Source organism: Bidens hawaiensis, unplaced genomic scaffold (assembly GCF_021521415.1).
Source record: "Bidens hawaiensis isolate Kalapana, Puna unplaced genomic scaffold, B.hawaiensis_p1.1 tig00004242_1, whole genome shotgun sequence".
Taxonomy (NCBI): Eukaryota; Viridiplantae; Streptophyta; class Magnoliopsida; order Asterales; family Asteraceae; genus Bidens; species Bidens hawaiensis.
In genome coordinates this window covers 1,818,098-1,840,153 of record NW_027491253.1, presented here as the reverse complement: position 1 = coordinate 1,840,153, position 22,056 = coordinate 1,818,098, and the positions used below count along the sequence as shown (strand labels likewise).

Sequence of the window (22,056 nt, the reverse complement as noted above, 5' to 3'; positions counted from 1 at the left end):
CAACTTCTCCATATAATGCTAAACCTTAACAAATTCTATATAATATTATATTAATATCCTCATGCACTAATTAAGTTCTATATTCTAACCCGTTCAACATGCATGCATGCACCTCCCACAAAAGAAAACACGACTGAAGGTGCAGTGCCGTTGCCGTTGCCCATCCCGTGCCAACTGGGAGGACCGAGTAGGTGACTTTCGCGAGTACTCCATTCAAGATATGCAATGAGAGCACGTGTTGTCATGTGCATTCCGATCCAAAAATTGCTCAAACATGCCTTGTTATATCATAGAATGCACGCTCCTGAACAGACCCTTCGGCAAATGTTCTTTCGTCCCCGTGACCTGCAATTATGACAACTGTGGTTCTTCCTAACATTGTTAAGATTTAGTTTAGAAAATAAGATATATTATTGTGTGCATGCATGTGACAGGTATCATATGCTCAAGTTTCCTAGAGTTGCCATATGAACAATTGAACAAATATTATATGTTGACTATGGATATTTAGAAAATTTAGCTTTATTAATTTAATTTTTGGATTTTCTGCTATGTAACGGTTGTCATCTGACGTATTTGTTTATTGATATTTTACTGTATAAATACGAATGTGCTGCTAAATGGAAAATAATCTTAATTTTTAAGAAAAATATCAAAAACTCCAAAGGATGGAAATTTAGTTCCATTTTGATTTTCTTGGAATAAGCTAATATTTTATTTGAGTTTTCTAGAGAGGGGTATGACAAGAAGTAAGGAACTAAGGTATGTTAAAATGTATGCAAACTTTATAATTATGACATTTAATTAATTTTTATTAAAAAAGTTAAATAAAAGAGAGAAAGTAACATTGAAAGTTGAAATAAAACTATAAAAGAGAGTTATTGATTTTGAAAGTTAAAAGAAAAGAGGTAATTTTTTTTTGAAAGGTGGCATTTTATTAAACAAAACGAACTAGCAAGATGTTAGGACAACCAAAAAATCAAGGCCGGACAAGGCGATTACAATAAATCAAAATTACACCAAACGAGTTCATCAAATTATTCGAGTTTCGCTCGACTCTTGATCAAAAGAAATCCCAGCGTCTTTATCTCTTGTAGGACACAAGAGAGCTAAAACTTCTAATCCATAAAGTAAACTTTCAAAACAAGTCTAAATTGTGAAAGAAAAGAAAGTCATAAAGATAATTTCTCTCTTTAAAGAAACTAGACGTCATAATTAAAAATTACTTCTCACGCTAATAGTATAAACTAACGACGGTATTGCAAAAAAACTAAAGGGATCACGTGAGGTCCTTGCAAACATACATAAATACTCATCGAAATTGTCTGGATAGTCACAGGTAGCGAGTTGTTTAACGACCAAAGTGCATTTTTGTAAGGACATAAAACTCTTTTTGTTCCTCGCGCCCATACTCTCTTGAAACTATTCGGATTTTTCTTCTACATCGACCACAATTTTTGAAAATAAACGTTTCGACATACGAAACCTATCTCGAAACATTTCTTCGGAGACTTTTTCGCAATCACGATCCACGTATCATCTTCTAGATATGCCGGCGTCTTCTTCTTCGGCTTGTTGGGCAAGATCATATAGAAATGGGATACTACTATCGTTGGAGGATTATTCGACATCAAGTGGAAGATTTACAGGAAGAAAATTCAAAATCATTTTTATGGTTGAAGTAGTGTGGTTATGAATTTTACAAGAGTGGGCATAAAATTGGTTGGAGTAGAGTGAGTATAAGATTGGTTATTTTTAAATAATAAATAAATAAATAAATATAGACGATGTTAATGGTTAGTCAAGCTAGCCGTTGGCTTGTCAACGCGAGTTTCATAAAAAAATACCCAGATAAAACGACCCCTCAAAATCTACCACGACAAGAATCAGGGATGTGATGACAACTATCGGTGAGTCACTATCCGACCATGACTCCCTCCGCCCTAATTATAATAAACTTTTATAAAATAATAAAACTAGCTTCCTTCCAACAATAATGGAAAAAAGCAGAAGACTAAAGGATAAAAGTAAATCTATATATATATATATATATATATATATATAATACATAAGTAAAAGGCAAATTAAAATTTGTTTTAAAGGATTTACAAATTCCAATACACAAGGTATATGTGTATAGAGGGACAAAATGATTTTTTAAACACAATCCACCTACCCTTATTTGATTTCAACAAATATAATTACAATTACGGTACCTCAACTTTACTCAAATTTTGTTAATTTAATAAATAGTTACAACTTTGATCCTTCATGTTTACCCACTTTTAACTCAACTTTTATCCTTTTTCATCTTAATCTTATATGTTTTACAAAAATATGATTAAAAAAAATCCAAGCATACCCATTTAAAACGGACTTATTTTTGTCTGCGTTTCGATATAAATTTTTTTCAAATCAGATGGACGGTTTGAAATATACAAGTTATTACTGCATGAATGTACAAGTTTTTTAAATGATAAATGTTCACAATTTGATGTTCCCATTAGTTACATATCTAACCCCTTATCTATTTGATAAAAAAACATACATAAATTTGTTACAATTAAAAAAGTTTATACGATGTCATATAATTACATACTTATTATACTATTTAATGTAAAACTTTGAGCCCTGGTGTATATCCAAATATCACTCAGCTTTATTCGTTTTTTTTTTCATTTTATATGTTTTACAAAATATGATTAATAGTATTCAAATTATATAAATATCAAAATAATCAAGAAGAAGCTTTAATTTGGAGCTGAGCTAAGTCGGCTTGGTGTAAAGTTCGAGTCGAGCTAGCCTTGGCTCGCTAAAAACCTTAAGATGTTATCACCCGCTACATCGTGCCGGCACTCGACTAGTAAATAAATATAAATATAAATATAAATAAATAAAGTGTTAGTTAACTAAAATTTGAAGCAACCAATAACTGGATGGATATGGCTGATGTTAACGGTATTAACTTCTCGTTCCCCCAGCACCTCCAGTCCAGCAACCCGAATCTTCTTCTTCTTCGAAAATCAGCATATTCTCTTCCTTTGATTACTTTATTATTTATAACCCACACACGTACTATCAATCAACTGAATGCTCGGGTCTCCAAGTCCGGTATGGTTCCAATAACCAGAGCCTTCCATTGTTGTTATTATGATAAACACCCTTTTCCACCGATTTCAGACGACGTCTCTCGCCTTACCCAACAACTCCGCCAATTGTCTGCTGGTCTGCAAAACACTACTCGTCCGCTCCCTGAAGGTTCGCTACTTTAGTTATCAACTTAACTTAACTACTTATCATCAATTTCAGTAGCGTGTGTGTTGGTGGGTGGTGTTAGTAACTTAGTATGGTTTGGCGCCAATCTATCGCTATTTGGTCAAAATTAGGTAGTTAAAATTGAAATTATGTATAGATAAATGATTCAATACAATAATCCTTTCTCGTACATTACGTACGCGACACTTCTGACCGTTGATTTTCAGAAACCCAAAGTCACAATTACACTAATCTGTCCGTCCCTCTCCCTCAATCCGTCTCCACCACCCCTCACCGACATCAGCACACCTTCTTCACCTCCGCTCACCGGCACCATCAACACTCTTCGTCACCATCATCGCCGACGACAACGAACTCATCGGAAAAACGCAAAACTCGTCACAGGTTTGTTTAGTTGAATTGAAATTGAAATTGAAACCAATTGATTGGTTAATCTTTGAAATCGATTCAATTAATCATCAATTTGAAGCTTGATCAATTTTGAGTTCTGAATGATGGGTTTTGACATTGAACGTTTAAGATTTGGCTTGAACGTATAAAGTTTTTGCCTGAATGTTTAAGGTTTGAACGTTTTAGCCGAACGTTTTAGTTGAACGTTTAAGTTTTTGCTTGAACTTTTAAAGGTTTGAAAGTTTTAGCTGAATGTATTAGCTGAATGCATTAGCTTAATGTATTTAGCTGAATGTATTAGCTGAACGTTTTAGTTGAACGTTTTAGTTTTTGCTTGAACTTTTAAAGGTTTGAACGTTTTAGCTAAACGTATGTCGCGTACGTAATGTACGTTGAGCGATTATTGTACGTTAATCTTCCCCATTATATATATATATATATATACATGTATATTTGGAAAGTTACTTATAAATTCCAATATGGTTAATCGCTACTTCACTAGTCCCTACCCCATTGCCCAAATAGCATCTATCGAGTTCTACAACACTGAGACTTGTATTTTTGGATCAATTAGACAAAAGAAAGTGGCCTAAGAAAGTAGAGATGCTCAAAACCGGATCAGATCGAGTCAAGCTAGCCAAAACCGGTTTGTAAAAGAAAATAATCAATTGGTTGGGCTCAACTTAAAAACTTTTGCTCTGTTTTGAGTTACGGGGCTCATAGTCAGTGTGCCCAACTCAGGGGGTTGAGATTTCATATGGAGCTCCGATTTTGAATTTAAGATTTTCCCACAAAGTTTTGTGATTTGATTTGATTTGGTTTCCTATGATTGTAAAAACACGTGAATCATGGGTCTCATGAAGTTACATTATTTGGTTATTTGATTACGAGTTCAGTATTCCATATGTTGACATTTTATAAGTTTCAGGAGAACGATATTTGGTACAAGAAGTGGATTCGCAGCCACCACGTATAATCGATGAGAATATATGGAAAAACCGAGAGCAGATTGAAGAAATTATTTTTTTGCTAGAAACCTCTCATTGGCCACAACTGGTAAGAAGCAAAGGCATCTAAATTATAATTAGCATTAGGCTTTCAAGATGTTTATTGTTTATAAATGTTAGTATTCATCATTTATTATATTATTTAACTGTGAGCAGCTTCAACAACAATCTACACCTGAAGACATTGAACTCGCTCGCCTTCTTAAACAACTACGGGAAAAATGTGGACTCATATTGAATATTGTGGTGTCATTTCAGTCCAAGAATTCAGAAAATGTGTTTAACACAGGTTTTTTATGATCACTAATAAGAAGAAATGATTCTTGATGGTTTTTGTTTTTATAAAAAAACGATGATAACTGTGATCGATGCATATGCAGTTATGACCTATATGCCTCAAGACTTTAGAGGTGCATTGATTAGAAAGCAAAGAGAACGGTCGGAGAAGAGTAAGAAGGCTCAGGTGGATGCTTTAATAAAATCTGGTGGAAGTATACGTGATCGTTATGCTCTGTTATGGCAACAACAAATGGAACGGTAAGACACTTGGGTTGAATATGGAACATATGTTAGACGAATATTTTACGGGCCTGTAACTCCAAACGGATCAACAGTTATGCATGTCAATTCTTGTATTAAGTAGCTATGTAAAAGGTGTTTTTTTCTAATTAAATGTATAATGTATGTTCCCAGGAGACGACAGTTAGCTCAGTTGGGTTCGGCTGGAGGTGTCTATAAGACTGTTGTGAAATACTTAGTAGGTGTCCCGCAGGCTCTATTGGATTTTGTTCGCCAAATAAATGATGATGAAGGGTATTTTTTTCTCTTCAAAAAATGCATACACAAATCCAATTTGGATGAGTTGGTACTCTTATTTTGAAGCCGAAATACTTTATATATATTTAGGCCGATGGAGGAACAAAGGTATCGCTACGGACCATCTATGTATGCTCGTACAAAATTGGTGCTTAATATTCACCTTTTTGTCTCTTTGTCATGGTGGCGCTTTGAAGATGTTAAATTGTGAGTAAAATGTTTGTATACGTCAGTCTGTCTAACAATTTACGTTCGTATATATACATACAATTGTTAAATACTTACATTTCCATATTTACTCACTATATAACGATTTTTTGTTGGGTAAATATGATATCTTAGCATGTTTTGAGGGGATATATGAAAATGATCCAATATTTAGAAGTCATAAGAGTGATCTAACTTTATTTCTATTTTGTGGTTGGTTTTGATGGCTTCAACTAAGCAGGCAGAAGCATCAGTTGTCTATCTTAGAAGAAGCGGTTAATGTCTACATATCTGAATTGGAAAGGTTCCTCAAATTCACTGGGTACTGATTCCAATTCCCACAACTAATGGTTATATTTTTGGCATAATAACTGTTGTTAAAATTTAACATTACTCATATATATGAAATTTGTGTCATCTGAATGACATCTAGCATATTGGTAGATGATGAAACTGTTTTATATTTGATTGATGGGGAAGTGTTTGCAAATTCTCCTTTCTTTGTGACAGCAGAGGAAGCCGGTGCAATAGAAGCAAAGTAAGTGCATAACTTCACTCACAAATAGAGGTGCACAAGCTAACCGGTTAACCAATTTCTAACCAGAAACCTAACCGGTTAGTAATTGGTCCACCACTAACCGGTTTATACCTAGTTCTAACCGCCGGTTAAAACCAGTTTATATTATTGATCTCTGAAACCGGTTACAAATTCTCACGGCTTCCGATCCAAAAACCTTCTCAAACATGCCTTGCTGTTATAACATAGACCGTGCGCTTCCGAACAAACCCTTTGGCATTTGTTCTTTCGTCCCCATGGGCTGCAATTGTGTCAACTGTGCTTCTTAACACTATTTATATTCAGTTTATGAGATGTGCTCATGTGCATGTGACGGATACAATATGCTCAAGTTCGTCATTTGAACAAATATTATATGTTGACTGGATATTTGCAAAGCTGTCTTTATTAAATTTTTGGGATTATGTGGCGGCGTAATTGTTTATTGATATTTTACTTGATATTTTACTCCATAATAAATTAATATTTAACAAAAAATGTTTATCATTCAAAAGATTGTTTCTTCTCATCAACCCTTTATAAATATACATATTACAATCTCCTATTATGAGATAAAAATATTAAGAATCAATGCTAGATACATACATGGAAAGCAATATGATCCAAATATAAGTCGATCTATTATAGAATTACCAATCCAAACTAACATAGTTTTACTTTCCCACAACAAAGTAGGGTCTAGAATGGGTTGAGAAGAAAGCCAAGTCTCTCCTCTATCCCGTAAGATAAAAAGACTGCTCCAACGAAACATTGTTAAAAATATATAATTTTATCTTTCCATTTGATAATCCTATACTTATATGTTTATTTCTTGGACTTGTGTTTTGTATATGGGCTACTGGACATCTTTTGGGCCTCTCCGAGTCTTGGCCCACCTCTCCTTGCTTCCTTAAATTCAGAAGCATTGCTGGCACAAATCTGGCATCATTCGTGCATCAATCGCTTATCTTCTATGGAAGCTCCGTAGTCTCTTTTGGAAAGTCCGACAGGTACAACGGCTGCCCCGTTTCCCCCTCGGCTATTTATTCACTCCAAGATATACAAGAAAGCAAAATCAGTTATCAACACAATGTAGTCTCAAAATTTTCTTCGTTGATATAGGGTTCATCCATGTAAATTTTATCTTCTTCGAATATTTTGTAAGAGCCATTCAGTTCTAAATCTGTTGTTCAATAATGATCTTACCATTCAATTTCTGACAAACATTCAGCTTCAAATATCTCATATATGATTAAATTTATAGAATATAAGACATGTTAAATTAAGGACTTGGGTTTTATCGGTCGTGTCATAATTTTATCTTGTTTTTTGGGCTTGAACCGAAAGATATGCTCACAGATTTATATTAAAGCATTTACTTTTCATTTAGGAAACTAAACTATTAATCTTTTAACAAAATTCAGGTACTATATATATTTCTTCGTCTCTCTTTACCTGTGACGATTTTAGCATGCATGGCAGCCATGTAACACCTTTCAACCGAACATCCCTTTTTGCTGTTGCTTATCCTTAACATCACCAAACTAAGTTCAGGCAAGTCATCTTAACTTGTTGATCTTGCTTTTTACACTTTAATTATATGATATGGATTTTTTTAGGTTTAGCAAATTGGAGTTTGGGTTTGCATAGCTTTCTAGGTACTCCGCTGGTTGAGGAAGTTAACTCAAAATCCGTTTTTATGTTTTTTTAAACGGTTAACAATTTTCAATTTTTTTAATTTAAAAAATTGTGTTTTTTTAACACATGCACACAAAATGTCCACAATTGTTTTTAACAAAAACGTTTCTTTCGATTTAGGAAATAGTTAAATGCTACAAGAATTAGAGAAAATCACACGGAGGCTGGTTTCTTTTAAACATAAATGGGGCTTTCCCACCTATAATTGGTGATTAAGTTTAAACTATAGGCATGCAAGAGATGTATAAGGGAATGTAAGAGTACTAGTTGTAAGTGAAACTCCTTTATCTCATCTCTTAGGGGCAAATAAAGGTGAGTCGATTAGGCTCTTGTGGCCATGTTGTTTTAGCACTCGCTACCTGTGATTAACCTAAACTTCCCTCTTGCCTGCCATGCATCTAGCTATTAAACCCTGTTTGGCAGTGACGAATTCGGGATAAAAAACATGTTTAGTAGTGGCAATTAAGAGAGGATGAGAGCCTCTCTTTTGTAGCTCCATCGATCTACCAAGAATACTTTATTAAAGAAATTGCCTTGCATTGTTATAAATTAAGGATGGATCATTCTCTCTTATTCGCCACTACCAAACAAGGTATAAAACCTAGGAGGCAGACTACGTAGAGAGAGTGAGGTTTGGGTTAATCGCCTATAGCAAGTGCGAAAACGACATGGCACGTGCGCCCTATCCAACTACTCAAATTCGCCACTAGAAGATGAGATTAGTTACGTTCACTAACTAGGAGTTTTATTCCCCTACACACCTATAATTTATACTTAATCACCAATGGTAACCTAAATATACTACCTCTAAAAAAATCAATTACATGTTAACAGAATTATTAAAAAACAAAAGGACATTGATCCACTTCATCAACCATCAAAGTAAAATATTGCCTAGAAACAACTTCTCCATATATAATACTAAACCTCAAACAAATTCTATATAATATTCTAACCCGTTCAGCATGCATGCACATCCCACAGAAGAAAACACGACTGAAGGTGCGGTGTCAGTGCAGTTGCCCGACCCTGTGCCAATGGGGAGGATCGAATGCATGACTTTGGCGAATACCCCATTCAAGATATGCAATGAGTGCAGGTGTTGTCACGTGCCTTCCGATCCAAAAACCTGCTCAAACATGCCTTGCTGTTACAACATAGACTGCATGCTCCCGAACATATTCTTCTGCAAATGTTCTTTCATCCCCATAACCTGCAATTGTGACAACTGTGCTTCTTCCTAACATTTCAGTTTAATAAATAAGATATATTATTGTGTGCATGTTACAGGTAACGTACCATATGCACAAGTTTCCTAGAGTTGTCATATGAACAAATATTATATGTTGATTGGATATTTAAAAAATTTATCTTTATTTAATTTTTGGATTTTATGCTTTGTGACAGTTGATATATATCTGACGATCTTGACCTGAAATTTCTAGTAGTGCTATGACCACCATCATTTAACATTAATATACAAAGTCATTAAATGAATACTTTTCATATGATGCGGGTATTTGTTTATTGATATTTTACTGGATACTTACGAATGTGTTGCTAAACGGAAAATATCTTAATTTTTAAGAAAAATAACAAAAACTTTTAATGGATGGAAATTTTGTTCCATTTTGATATTCTTGGAATCTTATCTTACTCTTCTAATAAACAAAAATAATAATGCTTAGGTATCCTAACCATATTTAATCCTAGCCTAAATTTCTTTCCTAATTTTCTAATCTCTAACCTCATTCATCCGATCTATCCATAGATCATGTGTAAAACCATTTACCAAAAGGGTTATAACTTAGAGAATTAGGAGAAAAATTAGGCTATGAATGTAAACCCAAATAAATTTATTTTATCATTTGTTTATTTCATCTAGCTCTAGAACTTGTGTCTTACACGAGATTTGTCAATGTTTAAATTAATAAAATTAATTATTTGAAACAAACAAAAAAAAGATACAAAGAAAAAACATAAACTAAAAAATGTTGATTATGTTTATAGTCCTAATGATTTTCTCTGATTTGTAAAATTAAGATTCTAGACTTCTTATTGTTTGTACTATATATTTCATTATTTTTTTTCATTTAATTTTGTGTCTTTATTTCAAATAACGAACTTTATTAATTTTTATCATTTGACAAATCTCGTGTAATACACGGGTTCAAAAGCTAGTATGCTAATATTTTATAACAACGATATGGAATCTAGCCTAACCCGAATTAAAATGCATGTAATTTTTATAATTATGATATTTAATTAATTTTAAAAAAAATAGAAAGTAACATTGGAAGTTGAAATAAAAGAGGGTTGTTGATTTTGAAACTTTAAAAAAGATAGTAATTTTTTTGAAAGAAAACATTTTATTAAATAAAACAAGCTAGCAAGATGTTAGACAACCAAACAAAATCAAGGCCGGACAAGGCCATTACAATAAATCAAAATTACACCAAACTAGTTCATCAATATATTCGAGTTTCGCTCGACTCTTGATAAAAAAAGCGTCTTTTATCTCTTGTAGGATACAAGAGAGGTAAAACTTCTAATCCATAAAGATAACTTACAAAACAAGTCTAAATTGTGAAAGAAAATATTAACAGATAACTAAGATGTGTTCATATATTAAAAAACAAAAATTTCCAGTTTTATTAATTTTTTTTTTGGCAAAATTTGAAATTTTGGTTTGCAGCTTTTTAAAATTCGTTTAAATTTTTTATATTAATTTTTTTTTTCCTTTTTGCTTTTATATTTTGCAAGTTCATATTAATAAAGAAACAAACTAAATAAAATAACATATAGAATGGATGACCTATTGTTCAGGTAAAAAACCTATGATTGAAACATAAAATAAAACTTAGTGACCTAAATAGAACAAACAATTACACCAATGACCTAGTTAGGACACTTCCAAAAGTTGGTTACTATTCTATGAAATAACCCCATTTATAAATTAATAACTTACGACTTTGTAACCTATTAATTTATCGTATCACAATAACATACAATACCAAACACTTTTTAACTTTTTTAAAAGTTAATAAATTATAAGTTGCTTAAAATAAATAATCCCAAACACCCACACCCTATAAAGATTGATCAAATACAATACGCGTCAAAAACATGTACAAATTGTGCGAACAAGTAATAACATGATGGCAAATTTGAAATTAATCGGTCTTGTTGGCGTGCTTCTTTTAGCTAACCTAATCAATCAAATCGCATGAACTGATATTTTTGATTAAAGAACTACAACCTGCAAATCATATTCGATTATTCAATTGACCTGGGCAAATCGGATTTAACAATAAATTTGTAGTTACGAAGTGACTTTTGAAGAAGAATATTACAAGCCTAATCATTATTTAGACTAACTGAAGCTTGCAAATTGAACTAATGGATCAATTGAAGCTAGTGATTTAAGCTAATCGATTGATAGATGTAACATTCATTACTTTTCAAACCCGACCCGTTTCGAATTTTCGGAATTTTGTTTTTCAAGTATCTATATATACATGTATATATAGAATGAATTATTATATTCCCAAGATTCATTTGACGTTCGTCAATGTTTTTCTGACTCGGTTTATCGTTCGTTCGTTTTTCTATTCGTTTTATTCAATTAACGAAACTACGAGATTTAAAGTGTTTATTAAAACGAGTTGCAAATTGTTCGAATATAATATGATAAAGATTCTTGAATTATAACTTTTGTTTCATTCTTAATGCATCTCAAAGTACAAGGTTTATTTAGTAATTATACTTTAGTTTATGTTTTAATATTATAAGAAACATGAGGGGCCATAAGTGTAAAATCTATTTAAATTATATTATTATATTAAAATCCAAGCCACCAGCCCCTCTAATACCCCGTTTTCCCGACCACCGGAAACGCGGCTCCGGCCGTCCAACAAACCCGTAAAACGCACGATTTAATTCAATTAAATACTCAGTATCAATTATAGCCCTTAATGGAATCCCATAATCAACCATAATAACACGTGATAACGTCCAAAATTATGTATTTTGATTCCATAACCGTCGGATAATCGGCCAAGTCATTTAACACCAAATAACGATTTCGCTCCAATTGACATTATAAATAGGACCTAACACACCAACTAAACTGATCCCAATCTTCTTTTTCATCTAAAATACTCTTTATATCTTATAATCAATCCGTCCAAGTTCGTTACTCCAGCAACCGTGGTTCACTGGCAAATCTTAACATGTACAGTTCTTGAAGTTCGGTTGCTTCGGTTTCGTATTGTGCTTTCGAATTTTATTACAAGTTGTCTTCGATTTCGAGGTGAGTTTCTCACAACCCCTTTTTAAACGTTTTCATATTTTAGGGTAGCATATGTATCTTACAAAACTTCAAGTATTTACATGAAGATTTAAATGAAATAATGTTATTATGGTCACCTAATAGTGTCACGTGTGTTTGAGCAATCTGTACGTCACACTCAGGCGTTTCCGCTTTAGTCGGGGTGTTACAGATTGGTATCAGAGTCGTGGCTATACGATAGGACATTAGACGTAGTGTTCTAGGTAGCTATAGCTTATTTGTTTATTTGTTAGGGTTGCATGATAGAATTATGTGAGCCTTTACTTGATTGTTTAAACGCGCTTACTATTACTGGATTACGCTACTGCTGATTTCATTAACGCCTCATGAACACAAGTACACACACACACACAAGTCCAAGGCTTAGGCCTAAAACAAGTTTTTTCAAAATCAATTTCAAGCAATTTTCAAATTCGGTGTTCCGATATTTCATCTTCTTAAAGACCATGTCCCCTTTGTGATAAGCATATGGTTGTACTCCCTAGGATGTCACACAAGTCATAGTGGTTCATGCGACGTGTGACTCCGACTCTCAATGTTTACAATGTGTTTTTAACTAAAAGTCTGACAAGTCGTGGTGATACACGAATACCCAGCTTTTGGTTCAATTTGATTTCGCATTTTGATTTATGTGTTTTAACTAAAAGTCTGACAAGTCGTGGTGATACATGAATAACCAGCTTTTGGTTCAATTTGATTAAGTATATTTTTACAAGATATGATAATTCATACTCAATTGTATATATTGCGGTTTCAAAAAGTCAATGGGTTATGTGAATAGTCGAGTATTAAAGTCGTTTTTCTATGTTTATGTATTCATAGAAATTTCTAAAATTTGTGCTATTACACGAATTGTTAAGTTTTAACTTGTTTTCTTTATTTATAAATTCTGTTATTATAATTTAAAAATTCGAAAGGTCATGGTGATACACGAATAGTCGATTTTCAATTTGTTTTTTTTAAATAATTCGTTTATTATCAAGGTTTTAATTGAAAATTCTAAAACTTAAGAACACCCGATTTTCAATTTGATTTCACTACATATATCATGTTTACGTTAAATTCATATTTTATTTCAAAAGCTGACATATTTTACATATGTTATTAAAAAAAAGAATATTGGCCTCATATAATCCCAACTATGGCCCATTGGCAAATATAAGGACCAACTATCGAAATGGCAAAATATAATCCCAACTACGCATGTGGGTGGAAAATTAACAAGAAGTTAACCTCCCGTTAATTTTTGTGACATCGCGGCTGAGTTGTCTCATAACCTGCTGACGGGGCTATTAATTAAAAAAAATTTCTTAAAACACCTAGATAATGACATGGACTTTGAAGATTAAAACATGTTGAACTTATAATGGTTAATTAGTTTCTATTAATTAACATTTCAACTTATTAACTCATTACCAAACCCTAGGTCCACCTTACATGAAATTCACCAGACACCTTCGACTACATCATCATCGGCGGCGGCACCGCTGGTTGTCCCTTAGTCGCCACCTTATCCTCATTCTCCCGCCAAATCTTTCACCTCCGACGAAAACATCCCCAGCGCCGGTCTCGGCAAATGGTGCCGTGGTGTTGGGCCGCCAGGAATTTGAAGTCACATGTCGCTTGTCTCGGATCTCCGTTCAATGGCACTTAAACCCAAATCTAGTTGCCCTAACATTGAACCACCACCTCCATACAACCCTAGATCTTGGAACAGAACATCGGGGGTGTTCGATTCGATAACTATGGTGGTTATTTGGTCACTGGAAACCTGCAACTCCGGTGCTCTTTGACACACATAGCTCAAAGTTGCTATATATATTGGCCTCGTATAATCCCAACTATGGCCTATTGGCAAATATAAGGACCAACTATCGAAATGGCAAATTATAATCCCAACTACGCATGTGGGTGGAAAATTAACGGGAAGTTAACTTTCCGTTAGTTTTTGTGACGTGGCGGCTGAGTTTTCTCATAACCTGCTGACGGGGCTGCTGGCGGGGATGCTGACGAGGCTATTAATTAAAAAAAAATCAAATCAACCATCCCTCACACCCTTTCCAGTACACACTCCAAAACCAAATCTTTATCTTCTCATTTGATAACTTTCCCCAAATTACAAAACCCTATGAACACAACACCAATAATCAATCAATCAATTACTGAAATTAACAACTTTGAGCTATGTGTGTCAAAGAGCACCGGAGTTGCAGGTTTCCGGTGACAAAATAACCACCATAGTTATCGAATCGAACACCCCCGATGTTCTGTTCCAAGATCTAGGGTTGTATGGAGGTGGTGGTTCAATGCTGGGGCAACTAGATTTGGGTTTAAGTGCCATTGAACGGAGATCCGAGACCGGCGACAGGCAACTTCAAATTCCCGGCGGCCCAACACCACGGCACCATTTGCCGAGACCGGCGCTAGTGACGTTTTCGTCGGAGGTGAAAGATTTGGCGGGAGAATGAGGATAAGGTGGCGACTAAGGGACAGCCGGCAGTGCCGCCGCTGATGATGATGTAGTCGAGGGTGTCTGGTGAATTTCATGTAAGGTGGACCTAGGGTTTGGTAATGAGTTAATAAGTTGAAATGTTAATTAATAGAAACTAATTAACCATTATAAGTTCAACATGTTTTAATCTTCAAAGTCCATGTCATTATCTAGGTGTTTTAAGAAATTTTTTTTAATTAATAGCCCCGTCAGCAGGTTATGAGACAACTCAGCCGCCATGTCACAAAAATTAACGGAAGGTTAACTTCCCGTTAATTTTCCACCCACATGCGTAGTTGGGATTATATTTTGCCATTTCGATAGTTGGTCCTTATATTTGCCAATGGGCCATAGTTGGGATTATATGAGGACAATATTCCTTAAAAAAATTACGAGATTATTATTGAAACACGAAAACTCATGCTAGCTCATGAGCATTTCAATTTCGATTTCGAATGTTGTTTCTTGTGATTACTTCTTTATTTATTTTCATAACTTATATAGATGGCCGATTTTAGGAATCTTTCATGAAATACTTCTTTTGGATTATTAAACAAATTTCATATTTATGACTCATGTCATATGAAACCTTCACGCTTCGCGACATGTCTTCTCGTTTTCTCGAAACTCAACTCCCAAAACGACAACCCAAATCATCAAGCAATTAGCCGCCGTAATTCTGACCATGATCATCAGTAACCACAACAATGCATTCAAACCCCAAACCATGCCTAAGTCAATCCAAACCCAACATAACATTTGGATACTCAAACCTAACCCAACGAAAATACTTACACTGGAACCCACCCTATTGTGTACGCAAAATTTCATCATTCCGCTACCGTGATGTCGAAATGCTTCAAATTGTGATAATTTCGACCACCTCATCAACTTTTGACACGAAATTATACATACTCAACACTACACGTTTATTCTCACGATCTGTTACCCAACCATTCATACAAAACCTTCTACCTCAAGCCTACTACTAATGTAGAAACTCGAACACACCCGCAAGACGCTGAATAAAAAAAAACCGAACCCGTTTCCGTTATGCGATACCTCACCCTGCGTACCTCGTCCTGTTAAAAGCTTGTTCGTTTTTCAGCATCAACGCTTAATCTTTTCAAAGTCATCAACCATGCTAATTTTTTTTAATAAATAATTTTCCATGCATATTCGTTTTTCGGCCACAATACTTAGCCTTTTTCAAACATGTCTATATATTGCATACTTTCCACACTTATTTCATTTATAAACACCTTTTACTCGAAATTTCAAATCCATATTGTTTTAAAATAGCCACTGAATAAATATATATTCATATAATCACAAAATATTTTGTTATACGAAGTATAATCAAGTTGATTTTCGTCAAAAGAATTTTACAACAATCCAAATGATTCATTTTTTTATCACTACTATTATTACTAATATTATTATTACTATCAATACATTATTATTATTATTATTATTATTATTATTATTATTATTATTACTACTATTATTATTATTACCATTAATATTAGTATTATTAGTACCATTATTACTACTACTATCATTATTATTACTATTAGTATTATTAATACCATTATTATTATTCCAATAAAACTATTCAAATAAAATAACATATTTCGCTTTAAACAATTCGGGAGGATATTATATTACCGTTAACGAGTTATTTTATCCAATGGCTTCCATCTTCTTAAAACGTCACCCAACCGGGAAATCCTCTACATCGAAAGTTTTTCAAAGTTTTCTAACTAGCTAAGTATATATATGCAAAATTATTATCATAATTTCCCTTTGAGTTTTAATCATCGCGTCCCTACAAAAGACCTTCACAAACAATGTCATCAATCATTTCTTTTCACTTCTTTGTCAATACCAACAAGTTTCGGATTTGTAAACCATACCACCGCACCATAATAACCTTCATACCGCAAAACCCATTTTCGAGAAGACGAGCATCGCAAGTTACTTTTTTTATTTTCCTTTCTTTCATATGTTATAGATATTTTTTCTGTTTTGCGCATTTTCACGAAGTTCTATGTATCAAGTTCTTTTCAAAAAGGTTGTCTACGAAGTTAATATTGAGCTTATTATTTGTTAATTTGTGAACTATTTTCATTCATAGTTACATTCAGAATCGGTTTAATTTGTTATTTCAACCTCGTGGTCTATAATCGACTTCCCATAAACATAATTGCTTAGTGGAAGCTGGAGACTATGAGCATTTTTACACATATGTTGAGTTTATTTTGGTTACATGAATTGTTTGGTCATTTTCGTTCAATGTTTTGTTTGAATCATTTGATTTTTTTTTATAATCCCAATTTTTGCCAAAATTGAGACCATTATCATAATTCGATCTTGAAGTTTCGATTATTTTGTCCTCAATGTTTTATCAATTTGAATCAATGTTTTACTCTGATCTTGAAGTTGCAACTATTTATTTCTATTAATCTCAAATATTGCGTTGATATTTTCTTTATCGAAAATTTTCATTTGTTTATCGAGTCATTATTGACTCGAAAAAACTTACATGTTTATTTTATTAAAAGTTCGTTACTACTCCCGGATCCAATACTTTACGACTTACACGTTTATATTTTGTTGGCCCATTGCCACATGTGTTTATTTGATTATTCTCAGCTTCAATGTTTTGTTTAATTATGTTGATATTCGTGACTTTAACGTTTCCATTTGTTATTATTATTCTAGGTTACCCTAGAATCTCGTTTATTTCATTAGAACTTCAATCACATTGTTATTTCATTTAAACTTTAACAATTTCATTTATTTGAACCTAATATTTTCACTTATCATTAACCTCAAAGATTTGTTTATATATTTTGTTAATTTTGATTTCTATAGTTCATCATTCTTGATATTCAAGTTTTCACATAAGAACTTATTGATTTTATTTATATATGTTTTAAAACCCTCACAATGGGACGGATTATGTGGACCATCCGACGATAAAGGTAATCATGGGTCCACACGTAATTATCCAAGTCCTTGCATGGACGACATAATAAGTACGTTGTGTGCAATAACTTGAAACCTGGAATGATTTTGAAAGACGGGACAAATGAAATATAATAAGGGCATGGTAGATACACCGCTGGTACATCTTATATATAAGGGTCCTTACCATATTCTCATTTGTGTCGTCTTTCGGGTCATTCAAAGAACGACGTTATTGTTTTGATTTAAATATGTATATAAAAATCGTTAAAACTTTTAAACAACTCCTCATATTAGTTGTTTCCTTATAAAATTTATTTTTATTTTAATTTCGGGACGAAATTCTCAAAGGTTGTGAATCCTGTAACATTCGTTACTTTTCAAACCCGAAAACCCGACCCGTTTCAAATTTTAGGAATTTTGTTTTTCAAGTATTTATATATACATGTATATATAGAATGTATTATTATATTCCCAAGATTCATTTGACGTTCGTCAATGTTTTTCTGACTCGGTTTATCGTTCGTTCGTTTTTCTATTCGTTTTATTCAATTAACGAAACTACGAGATTTAAAGTGTTTATTAAAACGAGTTGCAAATTGTTCGGATATAATATGATAAATATTCTTGAATTATAACTTTTGTTTCATTCTTAATGCATCTCAAAGTACAATGTTTATTTAGTAATTATACTTTAGTTTATGTTTTAATATTATAAGAAACATGAGGGGCCATAAGTGTAAAATCTATTTAAATTATATTATTATATTAAAATCCAACCCACCAGCCCCCCTATTACCCCATTTTCCCGGCCACTTTTTCCGGCCACCGGAAACGCGGCTCCGACAGTCCAACAAACCCGTAAAACGCACGATTTAATTCAATTAAATACTCGTATCAATTATAGCCCTTAACGGAATCCCGTAATCAACCACAATAACCCGTGATAACGTCCGAAATTATGTATTTTGATCCCGTAACAACCGCTGGATAATCGGCCAAGTCATTTAACACCAAATAACGATTGTTCGCTCCAATTGACATTATAAATAGGACCTAACACACCAACTAAACTGATCCCAATCTTCTTTTTCATCTAAAATACTCTTTATATCTTATAATCAATCTGTCCAAGTTCGTTACTCCGGAAACCGTGGTTCACCGGCAAATCTTAACATGTACAGTTCTTAAAGTTCGGTTGCTTCGGTTTCGTATTGTGCTTTCTACTTTTATTACAAGTTGTCTTCGATTTCGAGGTGAGTTTCTCACAACCCCTTTTTAAACGTTTTCATATTTTGGGGTAGCATATGTATCTTACAAAACTTCAAGTATTTACGATATTGCTTACAAACTACAATTCATATCATGGACTTGTGTGCTTACTTGCTTATTTGTTATATACGTGGATTTCAAGTGGTTGCCTCAATAAGTATGATCATACGCCCCCCTTTGCACTCAGGTCCATTTGTATCGAGTGGAAAAGGGACTTCATTATCCGAGTACGTTGGTAGCCCCAACTGAAAAGGACCTTCGTTTGTTCTTTACACTCAGGTCCATTGCATCGAGTGTAAAGAACCCTTATGTGCTCATTTCACAAGTTTCATAGGATTGTATGATTTTTACGTATTATATCAAACTGTGGGATTCTCACCAGCTATGTTCATAACTGACTTTATTTTATACATATGTTATAGGTGTAAAGATACGAGGATTAAAGTTTGAAGACACATAGCATGCCTATAGGATATTCAAAGAACAACTTATCATTTGCTTATTTATTTGTTACAACTTGTATTATTTTATAAACTTGTGTTACATGAAGATTTAAATGAAATAATGTTATTATGGTCACCAAAGTAATTATGATAATACAAACTATCGCACTGTAATACATAATCAAAGAGTAGTTGTTATTTACATAAATGCAAACGCCAAAATTTTCACCTTGTGATTCGCAATGTTTGTGCGAACATTTAGGTGCTGTTTGTTTTTGAAGACAAAAACTGTCTGCAATCTTATTTCATCTGATTTCATGTTTGCAACTGAAGATGTGGTCTGAAGGTCTGCAATCTGAAAACATAATACTGTTTGTTTTATAAACTGGATATTGTCTGCAACGCTGAAAATTAGTTACCTATAAACTGGATATCATCTGTATAAGCCGAACAGTGGTGGTGGACGGTGGGTGGTGGTGATGGACGGTTGTGGTGGGTGTGGACGGTGGTGGTGGCCGACGGTGGGTGGTGGGTGGGTGGACCGTGGTGGTGGTGGTAGTGGATGATGGTTGTGGTCGACGGTGGGTGGTGATGGTGATGGACGGTGGTGGTAGCGGACGGTGGGTGGTGGTGGTGGACGGTGGTTGTGGCCAACGGTGGGGTGGTGGTGGTGATGGTGATGGACGGTGATGGTGGTGGTGGGTGGTGGACCGTGGTGGTGGGTGGTGGTGGCGGCAGACGGTGGTGGATCGTGGTGGTGGTGGACGGCGGGTGGTGGTGGCGGACGGTGGGTGGTGGTGGCTCACGATGGGTGGTGGTGGTGTTGGACATAGGGTGTTGATAGGATGTGGAGAAGTGTAAAGAAATTGAACAATAACTTATTTTTTAAGACCATAAAAGCAGTTTTCAGATTTTTTTTTCTAAAAAAAACAAACAGTCTTCAGAAGCTTATGTCTGTGAACCTACAGAAGTAAGCCCTTGTAAATCTTTTAAGCAAAAACAAACATAACCTTAGTTGTACGTTAATACCCCGTTGCATATTAAAATAAATCTTATGCCAATGAAGATTTTTTGAAATAACAAATCTACACACTTTGTAATAGTACTTCTAAATCCACATTTAATGTTGACCACATGAATAGAACTCTTAACATTTGAGAATAAATAACCCTACTTAACACTTTGATACAACTAAATCAAAGATCCATAATTATAAAATTTATTGATTTATCTTAACCCTTGATTTATGTTGATCAAGAGATCCAATAAAACAAAGTGTGATGGAGGGAAGTTACTCAATTAAAACTATTATCACGTCACTGCCACATAAGCATGCGGCATTCACTAACTTTCACTTAAAACGCCTAATGGTTTAACTGAAAATATAATAATTATTTAATCTTTGAAAAAGAAAATAAAAATTGGAGGCCTCTCTAGAAGCAATATCTCTATTCTTTATGATAGATATATAATCTGTATACATCTCACTTTCCATAAACCTTGTTACTAGCCAATGAAATTTTACTAGGTATGATTGTTGTTGTAATTTTTTTAGGGATTTTTACATATTTCCCCTTCCTAACCCTTTGAAATTACATATTTCCTCAAAATACAAATTTTTAATGCAAAATGTACAATGCTCTTTAAGCATGATTTAAAAAAATATGTAATTTCAAAGTTTAGAAAGAGGAAATATGTAAATGCCCATTTTTTTTAAATGGGGAATTGTGAATTTAATTGGTTGGAAAGTGAGTGGCCCCACCTCTTTTGCCGTTGGCGTCATTAGTGGACTAGCGCTCAAAGGGGCTCATCACCCTTTGGTGGCCACTTTTTTGAATGGTGTAAGACCAAGTGTTGTGAAAGATCATGGAGGCGTCATTCACGACCAGTGTTAGCACCTTCCTAGACGCCAAAGAGGGTCAAACACCAACGACGAGATGCTGGTCCTTTGGCCGGTTTTAAAAAGAATGAAAGATGTCAGCCAAGTCATATGGTCATGGGGTGCCACCAATGACCTTTCGTAACGGTCAGTCTAATGATTTTAGATGTTAAAATAGATGAGATAGCAAGGAGTACACCCCAAACTCTTCAATGCATTTGATCATGGCCGGCTGGAGGGTGGCGCCGGTCGGACCGTCGGACGAGGCACGCAATTTTTAGGGGTCAAAACTTTTTGTATCTATATTTTTTATATATGCATTTAAAAATACAAAACTTAGATAATATAAATTGGTCTTTACCATCTTAAAATTATTAGGCCCAAAATTTTTTTTTATCCATAATCTATTTAAGCAAGTTTAAATTATTGGGCCCAAACTATAACTAAAAACTACAAAAATTAAATAAAAACCCGATGCAAAATAAAAGAAAAGACGGTCGATTGAAATTTCTCTTTTGTTCCTTCCTTCTTTACGAATGCTGAACAACGACCAACCTAGACGACCACCACTGTTGGTTCATTGTTAACCACCAGACTCCTCCACGGTTGACCAAGCTTGCCACCAAGGACCAAGCTATTTTTTTTTCCAATGTTAGGAGAGTTTCACAAATCATTGGTTAATCGTTATTTATTACGGTAT

General features: G+C 34.0%; 1 protein-coding gene across 1 annotated transcript; it reads left to right on the top strand.

Annotated features, from left to right (window-relative positions):
• The first annotated feature begins 3,103 nt into the window (after positions 1–3,103).
• Positions 3,104–6,253, top strand: LOC143625920 (uncharacterized). The gene is made up of 8 exons (XM_077096139.1): positions 3,104–3,258; positions 4,595–4,722; positions 4,830–4,962; positions 5,054–5,210; positions 5,367–5,486; positions 5,580–5,696; positions 5,938–6,019; positions 6,173–6,253. Exons 1-8 carry the CDS (start codon positions 3,114–3,116, stop codon positions 6,236–6,238), a joined length of 948 nt encoding a protein of 315 aa, XP_076952254.1. The 5' UTR covers positions 3,104–3,113; the 3' UTR covers positions 6,239–6,253.
• Positions 6,254–22,056: the final 15,803 nt, after the last annotated feature.